This window comes from Astyanax mexicanus, chromosome 17 (genome assembly GCF_023375975.1).
Source record: "Astyanax mexicanus isolate ESR-SI-001 chromosome 17, AstMex3_surface, whole genome shotgun sequence".
Taxonomy (NCBI): Eukaryota; Metazoa; Chordata; class Actinopteri; order Characiformes; family Acestrorhamphidae; genus Astyanax; species Astyanax mexicanus.
In genome coordinates, this window is record NC_064424.1 from 28,183,138 (window position 1) to 28,203,153 (window position 20,016).

General features: G+C 40.4%; 1 protein-coding gene across 1 annotated transcript in view; it reads left to right on the top strand.

The window, feature by feature from the left end:
• LOC103041015 (pyroglutamylated RF-amide peptide receptor) overlaps positions 1–20,016 on the top strand; it is a 56,255-nt gene that overhangs the window by 14,076 nt on the left and 22,163 nt on the right. The window contains exon 3 of the mRNA XM_007240638.4: positions 17,871–18,029. Coding sequence (XP_007240700.4) covers positions 17,871–18,029 — 159 coding nt within the window. The remainder of the gene's footprint in view (positions 1–17,870; positions 18,030–20,016) is intronic.

Sequence of the window (20,016 nt, forward strand, 5' to 3'; positions counted from 1 at the left end):
GTCAGTTCACTGCAGCGCTGAACACAATCAGACTCTGTAGCCGGGCTACATCAGTGCGTGATGACGCAAGCATACAGGCATAGGCTAGATAGGCTAGGCTAGGCTAGGCTAGACATGGGTCGGCTCCGCTCCGGTCCGACCCTAACCGAGCGGATCTCCGCTCCTCTCCGGCCCGTACCTCAAATCTCCCACGGTGAAGCGAAACCGACCCTAACCGAGCGGATCTCAGCTCCGCTCCGGTCCGCACCTCAAATCTCTTTTATTTGCTAAATGCAAATAAAAGTGAGCATTGATTTATTCTGATCATTTTTTATTTCTAAAGTATTATATAGTTTTTGTGAGAGGAGGCTTTAAAGACTTAAATTATAATTTCAGACAGTAGTGTACAGATTTCCATTGCAGGGATTCTTAGCAGTTTTTCTGAGACTTTCAAAGTATTTATATCGATATCGAAATGATATCGTATCGACCGAAATTAAGGAATATATCGTGATATAAATTTTGGCCATATCGTCCACTAATTGAAAAGTTACTTTATTTCAGGAAATCAATTCAAAATGTGCATCAGCAGATGACATGGCTCTCCAAAAATTCACACTAGACCTCAAGCAGCTTGGACTGTGCATCTCTCCACTCTTCCTCCAGGTCCCTTGATTTCTAAATTAAATGCAAAATTTACTGATGATTAGTGATCAGTGATTAGTGATGTTTGTCTTCGTGTCATCTGCTGGTTTTGGTCCACTGTGTTATATCAAGTCCAAAATCAGTTATTTTATCAAATAAAAATCTGAAAATATGACTTGCAAAAGTATTTGGTCACCTATATCAATAATTACTAGTAGAGGTGCTGAAAAATATAGATTTTTTAAAGAATTGTAATTCCTAGTACTGGTGATACTGAATCGATTCAAAATGCCCTGAAATCGATTTAAAAAAATGCATTTAGGTTTTATTTTTTGAAGCTCCTATTCCTGTAAGTACTGCATACCGAATTATGCGTCCACTTGGCCTTCGTAGAAGAAGGCCTTCTAGGCCACCGTACAGCAAGCTAGTTAGTTAGCGAGCTCCATTTACCTGAATGGAGTCCGTTAGCATGGAGCAAGAGAAGAGCGTAATTCAACCCACCCTGTCACTTAAAGTCAGTGTTTGGGCACAGTTTGGATTTTACAGGGAAGAGAGAGCTTAACATGAGCACAATTGTTTGTGAGCAGTTTAAAATGAAACTGAGGTATGTCCGAAATACGACAATCACCCTGAGATAAAAGAAACTGAAAAGCTGCCAAAAGCAGCACATTGGAGCAATCTAAAAAAAATTCCCGCTATGAAGATCTTCCACTCCATCGCGTGTTATATCACAAAGTATTTACGACCGTACAGCTCAGTCGAAGACGAGGAGTTTAAGTTGAAAATCGCCAAACATTGAGAGATTCGCACCCCTAATTAATAGAGTCACCTTTCATTGCATTTACAGCCAATTACTGCAAGTCTTTTGCGGTATATCTCTATCAGCTTTGTGCATCTTGAGACTGAGATTTCTACCCATTCTTCTTAACAAAATAGCTCAAGCTGAGCTCTTTAAACACATGAATATTCTTTATCATATCTAAAGCATTCCACTGTAGCTCTGGCTGTATGTTTAGGGTCACTGTCTTGCTGGAAGGTGAATCTCATTCCCAGTCTCAAGTCTCTTCCAACAGGTTTTCTTCCAGGATTGCCCTGTATTTGGCTTCTTCCATCTTCCCATCCACTCTGACCATCTTCTCTGTCCCTGCTGAAGAAAAGCAGCATGATGCTGCCACCACACAGTGGCACATGTTTCACAGTGGGGATGTTGGGTTCAGAGTGATGAGAAGTGTTATTTCATCGCCACACAAAGCACTTTGAATTCAGGCCAAGTAGTTTAGCTTTGGTCTTATTTGACCACAGAATCTTCTTCCTATATGACATGACTTCCTACATGACTTGTGTCAAACTGCAAACGACACTTCTTCGTATTTCTTTTAATAATAGTTTTTTCTTGCCACTCTTTCATATAGGCCAGATTTGTGGCATGCAGATTCTCCTGCCTGAGCTGTGGATTTCTGCAGCTTCTTCAGAGTGACCATGGGCCGCTTGGCTGCCTCTCTGACCAGTGATTTCCTTGCTCGGTCTGTCAGTTTGGGTGGACAGCCATGTTTCTGAAGGTTTGCACTTGTAGATTACTTTTTCAGTACTCATTGGAATGCTTAAAGCTCACCTAACGTTGATTTAAACTTTATCTCTGGCCTGTCTGTTAAGTTTCGTGGTCTTCACGATGCTGTTTTTTCACTAGTATTTTCTAATAAACCACTGAGGGCTTCACAGAACAGGTATATTTATATTATCTGCTCGAACCCGACCTGACCCGAGGACCGACCCGAAATCGAGATGTAGGCATCTGTTTTCTAATTCTAATGAAAAAGCGAAAACTGAAAGTGAAACTGAAAGTGCTAACTGAATCTAATAAAAACGGTAATTAAAAGGAAAAAACATAACTAACTCGAACTGTATTGTGTGTTTATAAAACAACTAAAACGAACTGAAATTACTGATAGAATACCCTCATTTTCGTGTTTAATTTATTTATAAGCGCTGTTGTACAGCGGAGTTGTACAGCGGGCGGTGTTGTGCCTATTCTGTTTGCGAAGCGGAGTCGGATTCAGCAGGGAGTTGGATACGGGGTAGCAGCGCGCTGCACCTCGTGGTCCGTGGCGTTTGTTCTCGTTTAAAGCGCTAGTCGCAAAATACCACAGAAAACACTGAGAAACTGCAGAATTATGTATGGGATTACAATATGAGCGCGAGGCAGATGAAAGAGAAACAGGAGATACAGTATGTGAAAACCTTTACCTGTGAATAGCTCATACCAGAACACGCAAATCTCACTCTCTCTCTCTCTCTCTCTCTCTCTCTCTCGTTTCTTAGATTGATCTCTCTGATGAGATGTGTGAAAACTAATAAAAACTTGCAAGCCCACTCTAAAAACAAATTAAAACTTACGGAACTGTAGGAGAAAAAATAAAAACAAAATAAAATTAAACTATAATAAAAATGAAAAATGTAATCACGTAGCTCTGGGCACACGTGAACGCCTCCGCGTTTGACTTGCAGCATTGTGTATAGCTGTTCTTAAAAATCATTTTAATTAAATAATAGTTCTATGTTTCTATGTTACAGTGTTAATTAACATAATTCTGATTATATTTCGCTCATTCAATCAGCCCGAAAACAGCCAGTTCATGGTTCGGGTTGGGTCGGGCTCGGGCAGAACGTGCACGGGCTCGGGCTGGGTCGGGTCGGATTTTTTGGGCCCAATCTAAGCTCTAATTTATACTGAGACTAAGTTGCACACAGCTGGACTCTATTCACTAATTAGGGGCCTTCTAAAAGCAATTGATTTTACTGGATTTTAATGAGAGGTTTCAGAGTAAAGGGTGCTGAATGCTTTTGCACGTCACACTCTTCAGATTTTGAAATTTTTGAAAACCATGCATCATCATTTTTGTTTTACTTAACAATTATGTGCTGCATTGTGTTGGTCTTCACTTAAATTCTCAATAAAATACATTTAAGTTAGTGGTTGTTAGATGACAAAATGTGTATGTGTATCTTTTCTTTTTTTGTACTAAGGATAGATATGAACAATTATATAGCCGTGTCTATCATTTTTCCCAGTTTTGAATCGAGTACTTAGTGCTGGCTTAAAACCAAAGAACTCCACCTGGTAAAACACATGTTTTGTTCTAACCATAATTAAACAAAAAAGATAAAGATGCATGTGTGTATTGTCCCACATTGTTTACCCAAGCGTCCCAAATGTGCAAAGCTTTAGCACAACAGATGGCACTCTGGCAACCATTATTTATCATTTGTGATGCACTGGGATGGACTTACTTCACCTTTAATACTTCTGTGAGGTAAGCGCACACAGCGTTGAATCCAGGTATCAAACCAACAACCCTGCCATCAATAACTCTGTGCTCTAACCGCTGAGCAACCACTGTTTCAAAAATGTCACCTAGAGGATGCCTGAGGGCCCTCAACTAGAACCCAGTGGTAAAGGCAAAGGCTCAAGGATCAAGCTGATGCCCAATCTAATAAAACACTCCATGATCATCCCAATTACTGCACCCTCCGAATGTTTATATGGTGTCTACAAAGGACAGGAACCCTATATGAAAACCATTTGGCAAATAAAAACACAGTTGACACCATCTCATCATGTGATAGAGATTATTAAAAACCTATGTTTGGTAACCCAGCTGATTTTAAAGTAAACCGCTTAAAGCGGGGGGTGGTCTCTGGTGAGAATGGCTAATTGCACCGAATGCGTAAAATCATTTTAAACTGGGCAGGTGTGATACGGTCTCCTTTCAGAGCGGATGAATCAGATTCCAGGTTATGTTCATTCAGAGAAAGAGAAAAAATTGCGCTCAGTCAGAAACTTCACTTCAACTACACACTTTGTTTTTACTATGAGTGAATGAGCTACTGAGCTCTGAGTTTTCCCTTCTGGAGTTTACATTGCTCCACCAGCCGCTGCACATTTGAAGCCAAGAAACCGAGCCAAAGAGTTGATAAGCAGCGAGAGTGCGCAGTTGTAGCACAGATACTCGCAGTAAAACTGAGCCAGATCCTCTGTACATGTGACGTAAGTATGTAAAGACGCGTGATGTGGCCAGAAGAAGTCCCAAGAAAAGCGACCCGACACCTCAGGTTTTAGAATTAATATATTAAGCTCAGCAGAGAAGGTTGTTCAAGCACACTGGTACAATTAAACACAATATATTATCTCATCTCCACCCAGAAATGCTTCTGCTTTCAGTTTAGAAACAAAATAGAGACTGCAATTTTAATCAGTGTGGGAGTCTATTAACTGCGCCCCTCACCTGAGGCCCATCCTGAGACACATCTGCAGCTTTTACCTAGACTCATGAGTTCCACTGTTGAGTCTCATGATTCTCATGCTTTTCCAGGATTTTCTCCTTTTAAGACTTGGTTTCTCTAAGTGGATCTTCCTCGTGTTCCTAAGAGTTGGGATTTTTCCAAGTTTTTGTAAATAAACGCCAGGTTTTACATGGTGGTGACCAATCAGTGCCTTGTGGGAAGTGCTTTCTCACCACACAAACCACAAGCTAAAAATTGGGAAGCCGGTGAAGCCAATGTAGTTCAGGCTTTTTAAAAATACATACGTATTTGACGTATTTAAAAGAGACTGAAGTATAGAGGAAGGTGAATGAAATGTATAGTGATACTGATGGACTTTTAACACTTATTTAATCAGTTTAATTCATGTTCTCCTTCTCCATGCTTCTAGGGTAGTTTCTTTTTTAAATTTTGGGTACTCTCATTGGCTCTTCCTCATGCTCTTGTCTATGTTTTTTCTGCACTTTTCTGTCTTTTTTCCCCATTTCTAAAGCCTAAACACATTTCTCTGGATTCAAGCTTCTTTTGGACAATGGCTTTTGTTACTGAATAAATTATGGTTAGAAAAGATGAGAACATCTTGGTGAAATCCTGAAGGGTCCAGATGGTGTATTGTGGTATGTTTTTTTTGTTTTGTTTAGTTTTTTTGTTCTCCCTGTTTTTCACTATAATGCCACACTTTCTGTATGAGACGAGTTAGATGGGGATATCTCATCTCATGATATTTTACATCATTATCTGCACTTGTCCTCTTTTTGATAAGCATAATCTACTATTATGATGAATTTCTTGTTTGCTGTTCCTCAAGCACGAATCTGAAGTGGCACTTTTTTTTTCATAACTCAGGGCAAAGATGACCACTGATTAAATGTCACATTGTTATTCCAAGCCCAGGCTGAATTTTAACTAAACATAAATTAAAGGAGCGTTAAAGAAGAGTTCAAACTGGGCTAAGCTGAATGAGTATAATGGGATGTATGGCATTACCGCAGTGAAAAGCACTTCTCCTACTTACATCTCATTAGCTGCTGCACACTACACCTGCCTTGAACTGAAGAAGCTATTTTGCTTTGGGAGGAACACATGAGAGCTCTGTTATATGTGCTGTTGCTATAGTGACCTGATATACCAGTGCTGGAACAACATATGTCCAAATGTGTGTGGACACCCTGTCTAATGATTGGGCTCCCATTGCTGATGCACATAACCTGTCAAGTCCCAGTAGGAAAGTGCTGCAACTAGAAATGGACTCTCTGGAGCAGACAAAACATGAACCTGTTATTGGCACTATGCCTAGTGCCAGGTGTGGGCTTGCAAGACAGGTATAAAGCCCCCCCTATTCCTTCCCAGCCGTTAGCTGTGAAGCAGTGGAACAGTGTTCTTTGGAATTATGGGGTTAAAAGAATGATGAGTTAAAGGCTAAGCCCTAGCTAATATGAAGTTGTCAAACACATGAATATAGCCTAAGCTGAGTTTTTTAACCTGTGATTATTGATGGTTAAAAAAACATTTTTTCCCACAAATTCAAGGAATACAGCTTAAAAGACATTTATTTGGCAACACCCGCTGTTTCACACACGTCATACGTGACGTAGAGGGTGGAAAACAACCTAAGAACCAGATGAATTGAAGGCTGATGCAAATTGAACAGAAGGTGTGTGAGCAGGTGAGCAGTAATGAAAAGTCTGTAATTAGAGCAGGACAGAGCAGTGCATCAACACATCAAGTTCAAGTACTGACTGTTTATTTGCCTAATGTAGCAACCCCTTTATTGCCTTTGAAGTACCATTGGATCAAGATCATTAATGTTGTTTACATCGCCTTCCAGTGATTTTAATGATAAGGCGGATCAGTAAATATTGAATGCATTTTGACTTAGACATCTGAAACAAACTCATGCTAATCTCACGTTAAGATTGTCTACGATGTAAGATAATATATAAGCTAATGAAACCGGCAAGGCCATCTCTGTAAAGACATTCCCACTGTTTTCCCAGTGCTCATCATTTTTTTTGGCAGCCGCACTGAAAGGAAAGCACAGCATGGGTCCTAGCGTGAATTGATGAATCGTTTCAGTTAGTCAGACCAATTAGTCTGCTAATTTGTTCTAACCACCCGAGAGAAGACAATGATGGATAAATCGTGCCGTAACCCAGTTATTAGGAGAGCGAAAACGCTTCTTAAATGCTGCCAATAGGAACCATGTGGCTCATGATATTTGGAGGTTCATCTATTCATTTCATTTGACATTTCAAAGGTCATCTGACCTTTTCTTGCAATGACCCCGTCACACCTAAACACCTCATTTGTGCTTCATTTTCGTCATTGATAGGAGACTCTATTGTAAAAAGCACTACAGTGTACATCACAGGATTGATGGATGTTAAAGATCGTTAGGGTAGAAGTGCAAGATGAGTGGACGTTTGAACATCCATGTGCTGAACTAATTCTGCAGGTTCTGCCAGACTTTATCCAGATAAATGGTCTGCAATGTTTTGTTTTATTGATTGAAAACAAAAGTCAAGTCAAGAGGCTTTTATTGACTGAGTATAAGTATACAGTGCAATAAAATTGTGTTTTTCCAGAATCATGGTGCGAACACGAACAGTATAGATTGCAAATGTGCAACAAATTGTGTGACATTGAACTAGAACACTACAATAAATACAATAAATACAGCAGAAATTAGAGAATTTAACAGACCGTACCATTGCAGTATCAACACAGTATAAACTATATGTGTGAGATAAGGTGCAGAAGTAACAATTAACAAACTGTAACATATAGGTCATACATGATCACAGCAGTTACTGTTTACCTAGTGGTATGTAGAGTTAGCAGCAAATAATGCTGATAGGGATAGAGACAATTTCTTTGTGTGTGTGTGAGGAGTGATGAGGGGGTTCAGCTCTGTCTCTGTGTGTTAAGGAGTCTGATTGCCTAGTGGATGAAGCTCTTGCAGAGTCTGGTAGTGGAGGTTTGGGTGCTCCAGCATCTTCTGCCCGATTGCATCAGAGCGAAGAGTCCATGTGAGGGGTGGGTGGGGTCGTGCACAATCCTGGTGTCTTTGTGGATGCAGCGTGTGGTGTAGATGTCGGTGATGGAGGAAATAGATAGAGACTCTGATCTTCACAGCTGTCCTCTCGCTGTAGTGTCTTGCGATCAGAGATGTTGCAGTTCCCAAACCAGAAGGTGATGCAGGTGCTCGAGATGCTTTCTACAATCCCTCTGTAGAACATGGTGAAGATGGCAGGTGGAAGATGTGCTTTAGTCAGTTTCCACAGGAAAAGGAGGCACAGCTGGGCTTTCTAGGTAATGGAGCTGGTGTTGAGGGACCATGTGAGGTTCTCTGGAAAGTAAACACACACCCAGATTGCAGCAGCAGTCCCCCATTAAGATTTGTGAACGGTAAACCTTTGCGGCTACAACTGCAATCAAGCTTTACTGGAAAATGAAAATGAGTCCTTCATATTTCTGTGAACAAATTTTGGCCCACTCTTCTTTACAGAATTGTTTTCATTCTGCCACATTGGAGAGTTTTCCAGCATGAACGTCATGTTTAAGATCATCCACAGAATCTGAATCAGACTTTGACTAGGTCACTCTAAAACCTTCATCTTCAGAGGTGGCCTTGCTTGTGTGCTTTGGATCGTTATCCTGCTGCAAAACCCAAGTACGCCTGAGTTTGAGGTCACAAAAATATGGCGGTACATTCTTCTTTTATTATTGTTTGGTAAACAGCAGTATCATTGGTTCCATTTATTACAGCAAGTTGTCCAGCCCATGAAGCAGCAATGCAGCTCAAGGTCATCACATATCACTACACGTGCTTTTTGGAAAATGTTTGACATAGGCCATTGTGTTATTTTTGATCAGCAGTGATTTCTGCAGTGACCTTAATTAATACTGACCTTAACTGTGGCAAGTAAGACCTGCACTTCTTTAACTGTTATTCTGGGTTCTTCCATGCCCTTTTGAAATAATTTTAGTTGTTTTTTTCCATTTGTGAATATTAGTTTTCACTGTTGTCCGCTGTGAGTCCCAAAGCTTTAGAAATGATTTTGTAGCCTTTTCCCAGACTGATAGATGATTAATGACTATTCAGATTGCCACATAATGTGTTGCTTTTTGGGATCTTTTAGCTGCTTCATGAGGTCAAGCAGGTTCTGTTTATGTGATATATTGATACTATATGTCTGACAGTAATCAGGTCTGGTTGTGGTTAGTAAAGAAATTGAACTCCGCTTGTGAAAACACTTTTTCACAAAGGGCTAGATTAGTCTGGATATTTTTTTTCCCCCGTAATAAATGATATCATCATTTAAAAAGTCCTTTTTTATTTACTCAGGTTATATTAAAGTTTGCTTGGAGGTACAATTGTACCTTTTTAATGTTCTCATATTTTTAGCTCCATTGGGGATATAGGAAAATTGTAATCTCTTAAATATTTTCCACCAATGCAATTACATATACTGGTGTTGGACCACAATAATTTATTGTCCCGACGGACAGTTCTGGTGGAAACAGGGGAGTTGAGGTGCACATTAAATTCTGCCGTGATTTGGGCAGCTGTGTTTTTAGTTTTTTGGATACAATCTGGGTTAGCACCCAAACATCCCTTTCAAACAGCTTCCTCTTGCGTCCACAGTTAATCCTGCTGGATGTAGTTGGTCCTTCTTGGTGGTATGCTGATATTACCCTGGATACCGTGGCTCTTGATACATCACAAAGACTTGCTCTCTTGGTCACAGATGTGCCAGCAAGACGTGCACCAACAATTTGTCCTCTTTTGAACTCTGGTATGTCACCCATAATGTTGTGTGCATTGCAATATTTTGAAAACTCTGCTCTTACCCTGCTAATTTAACCTTCACACCCTGCTCTTACTGGTGCAATGTGCAATTAATGAAGAATGGCCACCAGGCTGCTCCAATTTATCCATGAAAGCACCCACATTATAATGACAGGTGTTTCAGTTTCATTTTCCAACCCCTGTGTAAAGATGTATTTGATTCCAACAAGTTGGAGAGTAATTTTTTTGCTAATGGTATATTGTGATCTGTCTGGACCCGGTAGAGGAGCAAAGAAGCCTTCGAAGAATGTCAAATACAAAAACATCTCACTAAAGGTCTAAAGGTTCAAGGTTCAAGCTGCACAAGGTCATTGGCTGGGATGAAGGCAGAGAGACGAGGATGTGCAGCTGGAGAAAGCGGTAGCCAAGGGCCGTCATTTTGCCTGAAGGCCTCTTTTTCTCTCTTTATCTCCTGTGAAAGAGAGAAAGAGATTGACACAAACAGAAAGAGCAACAGCACAACGTTAGTCTGACTCAGCTACATGGAGCGAGAGCACTTGTCCACTTGCACGCTGTGCTTGGCTTTTGTTGGTGGTTGGGCAGTGGATGAGTTTGATCGGATGGGCTTGTTAGCATTTTCCTGCGGTGCGCTTTTAGCCAGCTCCTCCCTCTGACCACACTGTTTTGACGGCTGTCCAGAACAGGGTGCGAAAGCCGAGGTGTTGTGTCAGCACCCTGGACAGGATGGCCGTTCTGGGAAGGCTGTTGGTTCATGCGTGGTCTGTGGCTAGTCCGCCCACTAAAAATATATGCATGGATGGAGCTTACGAAAAGCAAAGGTTGAGATTTAATGCAGATTTAATGGCTGAGGTGAGAGACTGTGGAAAGAGGTAGGTGTTAAAGTTTTTTTGTTTGTTAAGCAAAGACCAAGCGTAGTCATGAAGGAACTGTCAGAAGCTGCTGTAAGAGGTCAGTGGTTGTGGATAAGAAGGGCTGAGGTTGGTTCCTCTCATTTGTGCTGTCTCTCGTTCTCTTTCAATCGCTCTGTCTCCCAACCACTCTCTCTTTCTCTTAAATTAAAATGTGGGTATTTAAGGTCTTAAATTGTCCTAAATTAACTGTAAATTTGCTGTAGGTATTTACATTTTCAGATGGTGTTTAAGGCCGAGGGGGCACATACTAAGGTTAGCAGCGAGTTAGCTACATTACCGGGAAGAGAACTAAGGTCAGCAGAGAGCTTAACGGCAAGCTCGCTAACATACTAACAGTATTGGAGAGCTAGCTAGCATTAGCGGCCAGCTAGCTAATGTACTAACATTGGCAGCGAGCTTGCTAACACTGGCTGCGAGCTATCTAACATGCTAACATACTAACGTTAGCGGCCAGCTTGCTAACATGCTAACATACTAATGTTAGTGGCGAGCTAGCTAGCATACTAATGTTAGCCGCGAGCTTGCTAACATACTAATGTTAGCGGTGTGCGTTCTTTAATTTTTTTTATGGGTCTTACATGCAATTCATTGTGTTGTTTAACCCTCTCATGCATGAATTATAAAAAATTCAGTCAGGATTTTTTTACTACGTGTTTTTATACATCCTTAGGGATGTAAAACAAGTTTTGAAAAAAAAAAAGTTTTTATCTTTATTCAGTAAAGAAATATTTATCTGTCCACTCAAATGTACTTCATGCATTTTTTATTGTAAAAAAAAAATCATCAATGTAATAACTTGGTAGTTATATAGGCATATTTGTAATTTAGTTATACAGTTGTAATGTGACATTCTGTTGAAATGGTGGTTCCTCTAAACTGAGGAGGATAGTGTGACACAAGTAACAGTCTCTGAACTGCGGAACCTTGTATATTCTTGACTGTAACTGGTATTTATCATACTGTATTCTTGGCAAGTCTCTGAACTGTTAAGTCTCTAAATTGAACATATCATCTCATAGTATCTGATAGCATGTGTCATATTTCCTGTCAAATCATGCTTGTTGCTCATTTCTGAGACTATTTTCTATGATAGTTGCCAAAGCATCCAGGGCATAAAGCTACAAGACACTGCATGCAGATGTACTTGGTTCTTCGTGTGCATGCTGCATCTTGGCATCTGCTGGCATTTTTTGCTTCCTTGAGCTGGGGCCAGTGGTTTCCATGGGCATACCGGATCTCGGGGGGGGGGGCCTTAGACACTGCTCTCCGTTTTGCCGGTGGTGGAGTAGCACTGGGTCTTCCTCTGGTGTGTATCTTCACGGATCCTGCATTGATAAGAGCACGAGCTATTGACGCCTTGAAGTGCAGCAGATCCTTTGCTTAATTTCCAGACATTCTATAAAGGAGCCAGGCATTCACAGTTGTGACATCAAGGAAGTGAAAGAACACTCTGATGTACCACCGTTTGTTTCTGCGTCGGTGGGGATACATGGCAACACATTGATCCATGAGATCTACTCCACCCATATGCTGATTGTACAACTTCACGGAAAATGGCCTTTGGATGTTGTGCATTCGCTTTTCTTTTTTGCTCCATCTCTGTGCCACATCTGTTGGGGACAGGCCAGTGCAGGAAGAGGCCATGTGAATAACTGAACTATCCAACCAGCGTGTGATAGTGATGTTTTGAGCATTGGTCACGACAGAGACAGATCCTCTTCCTTCTTGCTTCATTTGCTTTTCTTTTTTCAGCTTTTCTTGAGCTCCATGGAGCCTGTTGCTTCTACATGTGCCAGTGCCATAGATCCCTTGGTGTTCCAGTGCCTGAAGGAGGGGAATAGTGCAAAAGAAATCAACAAAGAACAAAGAACACCTTGTGGTTCTTGTCCTGAATGTCTTGACAAAGGCGCATGACTACATCTCCAGCCATTCCCAGCTGACTGATCTCACCTCGTCCTCCAGCTGGACCTTGATAGGGTTCAAAGTTGTACATGTACCCAGAGGATCCTGCTCGGACCCACACTTTAATTCCCCAGGGCTTGGGTTTTTTGGGGACATATTGTTTGATAGACAGGCGTCCCTTGTAGGGAATCATCATCTCATCGACAGACTGAAATTCTTCTGGGTCAAGTGCTGACTGGAAGGTTTCCTTGAGTGCATCCAAAACTGGTCTGATTTTGACAAACCTGTCAGCATTTTTGGGGTCCAGTGAGTAGTTGTCAACAAAGTGCATGTACCTAAGAATTTGCTCGAATCTGTTCACTGGCATTGCATCAGCTATCAGTTCAAGACGAAGTCCTGTCTCTGATGACCAGTACATTCTGGATCTAGGATATCTGACATATGACATTACCATATTAATTCCAAGAAATGTTTTGAACTCCTCTGAGGTCAATGCCAGCTTGTCTTTTCCTTTCTGGACAGCGTACAGGTTTGTATTGTGCACAATGTCATTGATCATATCCTGGGTGAAAAGATGCATGAAGAAATCTATTGGATCTGCTCCCTCAACATTCATCTTGCTCTCCCCTAAGAAAGGAGGCAGGTCTCCCTCAAACTGGTTATCCTTAGCTCTCCAGATATTTCTGACACTCTTTTCTTTTGCTTTTTTCCCCTGAGCCCTGCAAGGTGGTCCCTCAGGTTGAACAGCCTCATCTCCCTCATCAGCTTCATCTCCTTTCTCAGTCTCAACTCCCTCAGCAACATTTACAGACTCCTCAACTTCACTACCACTGCTTGACCCTACTTCTCTGCTTGCACCTGTCTGTACTGGCAGCCATTCCTCATCACTGCTACCAGAAGCACAGTCTTCCTCACTTGAGTCTGGAAACTCCTCTATTACCCTGTATGCCTGTTTTTTTGAGCTCTACAAAATATAAGGATTTAAAGAAAAAAAAATCAAATTACATTATAAAAACATAAAGAAGTTGATTTACAGCCAAAACATTAAATGATATGAATTATTTTAAGAACAACATTGGTAGTAATTGACATTGCATTGAAGTTGAAACATAGCTAGTGATGCATGATGTACAACTGAGTGGACACATGATTAAGCCGCATTTCCTCCAAATATAAAATAAAAAAATTGAAAATCTGTACATAATATGTCACCTTAGATGTTACTTGACTTAATTATATTTTTTTTACCTGCAATGGTAGCTTTTTATAGAAGGTAGAAACAGAAATAGCCCAGGTGTTTGGTCTTTCTCCCTGCCTGTCATCCATCTTGGTTTCACTGACTACTTTTTCCCATTGCAATGACCAGCCAATGGGATTTTTTTGTATAGGATGATGCAATAGCCTTCACTAGAGTGGACTATATGCAGCAGTGCCCAAAATTGCAAAACATTTATAGAGAAAAAACACTTTTAAACAGCTGTACACTGTAGTGACCTCTATGCATGAAAGGGTTAATGTAATGCAATTTACATGTTATGTTGGCTCTGTTCTGCTTCACAATGGAACAAAAAAAATGATAACAAATGGGAAACGTTAAGTTTTGATTTCCAATACAATAAATTATTTTCTACCAAAGAAATTCTGACTACATTTTTTGGTCTTTAATTATATTTATTGAGGTTTTAAAAAAGGTTTAAAAGGCATTAAATTTGGCTTTTAAAATGGTGCAACAACCCTGTAGCAGTATTCTCACCAGGGATGCCAGAATGGAGTTACAGTTATTGCAGATGTGTAGTGTGTAGAGTTAAATTACATGAATCTGGTGGCTCTGAGGTTTCATCACTGCTGCCATTGAGGCTAGATAAGGCTTTAGTCACTGGGGAGGCCAGTGTGCCTCTACTGGTATGAGGTTCAGAAATGATAGGCAGTTGTAGTGAGTGGTAAGTGAACTGGGTCTGGGTCTGAGATGCCAGATCTCAGTGTTCCGGAGCGGTGAGCCACATTGGAGGGTTTATGAGCATGAACATCCTGTTTAAGGTCATGCCACAGCATCTCAATCAGACTTTGACTAGGCTTGTTTTCCCAAAGTCCTGGGGATCATCAAGATGTTTGTTGGCAATTGTGAGATGGTCCTTTTTGTTCTTTTGGTCCTTTTGAACTCTGCCATGGCTACCATTTTTGTCCGACGTCTTTCTTATTATTGAATCAATAACACTGACCTTAATTGAGGTGATTGAGGCCTGCAGTTCTGGGTTATTTTGGGACCTCCTGGATAGGTTATCCTTGCCCTTTTGGAGTAATTACACAGTAAGATCTTTTATCCTGCTTCATGTTGTCAGAAGGGATCTGTTTAAGTGATTTCGTGATGTTTCAGGTCCGGTTGTGGATATTGAAACTTAACTTTCCAAAAATGGGGAATGGGGAGGCAATTACTTTTTGGCATAGGGCCAAGTTGGTTTGGGTGGATTTTTTCGCTTAATAAATAAAATCATCATTTAAAAACTGCTTTTTGCATTTATTTGGGTTACCATTTTCTAAAATGTTTATTAATCTGAAAAATGCAAAAAGCAAAAGCAAAAGAAATCTGTAAGACCTAATACTTCTCGCAGCACTGTGTGTATATATATATATATATATATATATATATATATATATATATATATATATATATATATATATGCTGTTGCTCCGAGAGGCTCTGCAGACCAACAGTAGATGTCAGTTTACCTGTCAGTTTGGAAACTTTAAATTTTTTTCTTTAATAGAGAGAGCTGTCCCATGCTGTGGTGCATGACGGGATGCGGCGCTCTGAAGGGGGCCCTGTCCTGCGGCAAAACCCTTTAGCAGACTCCAACTTTATGCAAATGAGTATGGCTGCCGTGCTGCATCCAGCCAGTCAGGGAAGAGCAGGACAGTTAGAGTAGGTTGGTATGTCAGACCAAAGTCACCCACTAAGCTGATACTTTCCAGACATGGCAGAAAGGCTGATAATGGTAGGGAATCAGGATATTTAAAATTAGATTGGAATTGGACGTAAAATTGTAAAATTATTACTGACTACTTTCAGAATTTTCCTTTGCCTTGTTTATTATTACTGCATAAAAAATGCAAATGCTGATCCATGATGGCGAAATCTTTTGAATTAAAGTTCAAGCAAGAGGGCTCATCCCAAAGAAATGACTCCGCACTCAGGACCAATTCTGGTCTGGTTTGTTTTCACGCATGAATTTTTTTTCCAACCATGGATTGATTGCTGGCTGCTTTTTCCTATTTTTATTGGATGAAAAAAAACTTGAGCGTCAAGGAACAGCACTTTTGGTGTGCATGACATTTCACTTGATTATTATCTCTATAGGGCAGCGGGAGATTTTTTTTTCATATCTGGCTCCTGTCTTTTTAGAGTGTGGATTTATTAGGTATTAATTATTGTTGACTGAAGGAAAGGGAAATAACGTGATACGATTTTTATTCATTTCAATTCAATTTTATTAATATAATTGTTCTGGGCTGAGCATGTCACGTCTGGTGCTGTTAGCTCCTCTGTCCCTTCCACACCCAGCTCTAACGGAGGTTCTCAGGTCAACAACTACATTACCCAGAATGCACCACCCGCTGACATCACGCACTCACCTGATCACGTGACACCTCACCTGCTTCCTCCAGGAAGCCCTGAATACTGATTACTGGCACTATAAAAGAGCACTCCACACAAACACCCACGCCGCGTATTGTAGGTTCTCCTCATTACAAAGCGTTCTATATCTCTTGTCTCAGTTTATCTTGTGTATGACCTTGCCTTTGTTTTCTCGACGCCGATTATTGCCTTTGCCTCTGATTTTGGATTGCTTGTGTATTACCTGGACTGTGTTTTCACTACTGCCTCTTGGATTACCTCTGACATTGGACCTCTCGTGTATGAACTCTGGATTGTCTCTCGTTTATGGTATGGTTTTGTCTTCATTGTTCTGGTTATTGGTGATTACCCATTTTTCTGTATTGACTACGTCTTACATCTGTTTATTTTATAATAAACACGTTTTTATCAGTATCTGCACGTGTCTGCATTCTGTGCTCACCATGACAGAGCAGCAGTTCAGCGCACTGCCTGATTGCGTGCTGCGCCTGTGCGCAGCGCTACTTAAACGGGAAATAGAAAATAAAGTTTATTGAATCCTATCGTCCGGCTTATCATAGTTATCGCGATATATATTTTCCTTGATAACTATCGTTATTGTTTTATCGCCCAGCACTATGTCGTTGGAAAACTGACGACTCTTAGGCCTCCCATAAAGGGAAGCCTTGGGCTAGCTTAAAATAGACTCTTTAAAAATTATCTAGTCATGCATCACTACAAAGCTTTAAATTCAAAGGAAAGAAGAGAAAAACAGACGAGTGCCTTGAGTTAAAAAAAGGAGAAGACGGAGTTCTTCAAAGTTCTAAGATGTTCTTTTATTGTCTTGAGATCAGCCAGGTTCAGTCAGAAAGTTCCAGTCTTCTGATAACACAAAGGAACACACGTATTTTTATACAGTGTTTGGGTGAACAGAAGGTGGGGGCTTTAGGCTCCACCTTTTACTGTTATATAACCATTTTCCAGTTGAACATAATCGTTCCCAAATATGATCACCTTTAGGGAGGTTTTTTCCAGTCAAGGCTATGGCATTATGCCAACATTTCCTTAATAGGGTCTAATCGTAGCCAAATCAACACGGTATGGTTTTTTTAAAATACTGACCTTCACGAGCACATTCTTTCCCATGAGAGCTAAGGTCTAAGTGGACACCTGGTTTCCGTCCAACAAATTTAGAGATACGCTCCCCAACCGTCCTATAGGTTTTCTGGGAACCCAGCCAAAGTATGGCCTGTTTATCTTATGAAGCTGTCTCCCCTGAGACATGCCTGACGCAGGCCCAGGCAGAGACTGAGCGAACTTAGTGAACCTGCTCATATAAGGCCAAGTGTTGCTTTAGTATATGAAGCTTCTAATATCGATCTTCAATCTCCTAATTTAGGCCCCACAACTACTACAGTGTATTGCTGTTTCTACAGTATGTGTCTGTAAGCGTAATTCGATCACTGTCTCAAGGCTCACAGTCTTCCTAATGAGAGCATATTATATTAAACATCTACAGATCAGTTTGAAATGTGCTCTAGGCTCGTGGTTCTATATAGTTTTACACTGTCTCGTATTTTGCCGTTGTTACTGTAGTAATGCTTCTTTAGCCACTTGTACAAATGCTGCATGGACAGTCATGGTGGTTCACTCTCAAACTGATTTAAACACTCTCTTCCATCCGCAGGAGACTTTCTGTGCAAACTGGTCCCATTCCTTCAAGTGACTGCCATAGCAACCAGCATCCTCACCATGACCTGCATCGCGGTGGAGCGTTTCCAGGGCATCCTGTATCCGCTGCATGTCCGCAACAGCTACGTCCTCCACAGCTCCATCAGGATGCTAGGTGAGGGAACCTGAGAGATACTGAGCCACACTCAGCGCTCAGTCATGCCTTGTCAACTGAGCGGTGATGAGTTTCCCCCAGAAGCCAGGAATGCAGGAGCACACACTCAGCATAATTCAGCAGAGCGTTCAGCTGCAGGCCAGACATAAAAAGTTGCACCCATTGCTTACACAGATGCGCAAATGCACACAAACAGTTTTTTATCAGTAGAGACAGAGTGCCAATAACATAGAACTAGGAATGCAATATAATTCTGATATCATCATTCATTTCTATATAGAACTCTCAGAAGCAGATAAACTTGAACCTATTAGTACCATTCCCAATGCGTTTAGATGTGCAGCAATGGAACTGTGAAATGCGAAACATTAAATTTAAGGTCTTAAAAAGACGTAAAAACAGCAAGAGTTCCATCCATTTTCTTAAATGTTATTTAGCCTTAAAGCAGAACTCTGATGTGCAATAAACTTGGAGGGTAATAAAACATAATAACAGGTAAGAGTGTAAATCACAAGATTCATTACGATACAATATAATATCGTTTATATGAGCCAACGAAAAATAATGTTCGATACCTCAAAATATGTCACGATGAAATTCTATATGATTTAATGCGATTACAATCTGTTCCTTTTCTAAGAATGATGCGATCATAAGCAGTAAACCAATATGGTGTATATACAGTAAACAAGTGCAAATTAACAGAGAAATTAGGTTGGCTAAACAAAAGGCAGTCGTTCTGCAAATCTTTACTACTGCTTAGAAAGAGAAGCTATGCTTCTGTTAACATTTTAACCAAACAAAAATAATCCAGTTAAGTAGGGCAAACTTGCTTATCGCTAATGCAATAAGAGAAGAGTAAAAAAAAGATGGATATCTACTGGATATGCCTATGAGCTACCCAACAGTAACTAGTGTTTAATCTCTACAGCAAAGAAAGACTTTCAGTGTTTTTCTGTGAAAGGAACAAACAATGTGACCTGCAGTGCTAAAAATACGCTCAGAAGGTACACTAGTACTTGAAATGCACAGGGATTTCATAACCAGGTCTTAATTAACACTTACATGCAGCTCCTGCATTGTGTAACTCTCAACACAAGCATGTGCTCGACAATCAGCAGCAAGCTGCCACCTGCAGTTTAGGCAGAGCATTGCACAGAGAGAAATCATGCATATAATGTTTAAATGTGCACGAAAATGTTATTGATGTTGTTTTTTTTTGTCAAATCGATGCATCGGATCATTTTACAGTTTGTATCGATGCTTCAACACAGATCAATGTATTGTTACATCACTAATAACATATACCTTTATATTTTCCCTATATATATCTTTTGTTGGATAGCCCACCTCCGTCTGGCCTCGAGAATGGAGGTGAGCTATTCAACAAAAGTTTGTACTTCTAATTTTTTAAATGAATTTCCTAGAAGAGCAGTCTAATCCGGAGATAGTTCTGTGTTTTCTCTGTTTCTGAGGAAATACCAGTGTTGGTACACAGTGATTAAACTATAAATCTCATGATATCTGCAGCCAGGAAACAGCCCTGTTTGCCCACTACCTCCACACCAAATATGTCTGTGGATATCTACTGCCTTAGAAATCAAAATAATTTATTCAGCTGCTTGTAGTGGAAAACATGGGAAAGTGTTTTTAAGAAGACTTGGCTTGATAACAGCGATTTTCACAGTTCGGTGCAAGCGGAACCCAGTAATCGTTATAAAGCTCACTACAAACTGTGCAAGAAGACCATCCAGTTTACTTTATATTTGTTGTTATTTTGAGATTATTTACTGCTAATGTTTATTAAAATTAAGTTTTGTTGCATTTAAATTATGCTAACATTTAAATATTTTGTGGGAGGAATAAAGTCAAGTTTCTGAAATGATGCATTTCTACTGCAGTACAGATTTATACTACAATTACTGGCTTTCAGTAGACTAGACTTACATTGCTTAACAAGTGTATTTAAAACTGGGGGGCTAGGGGG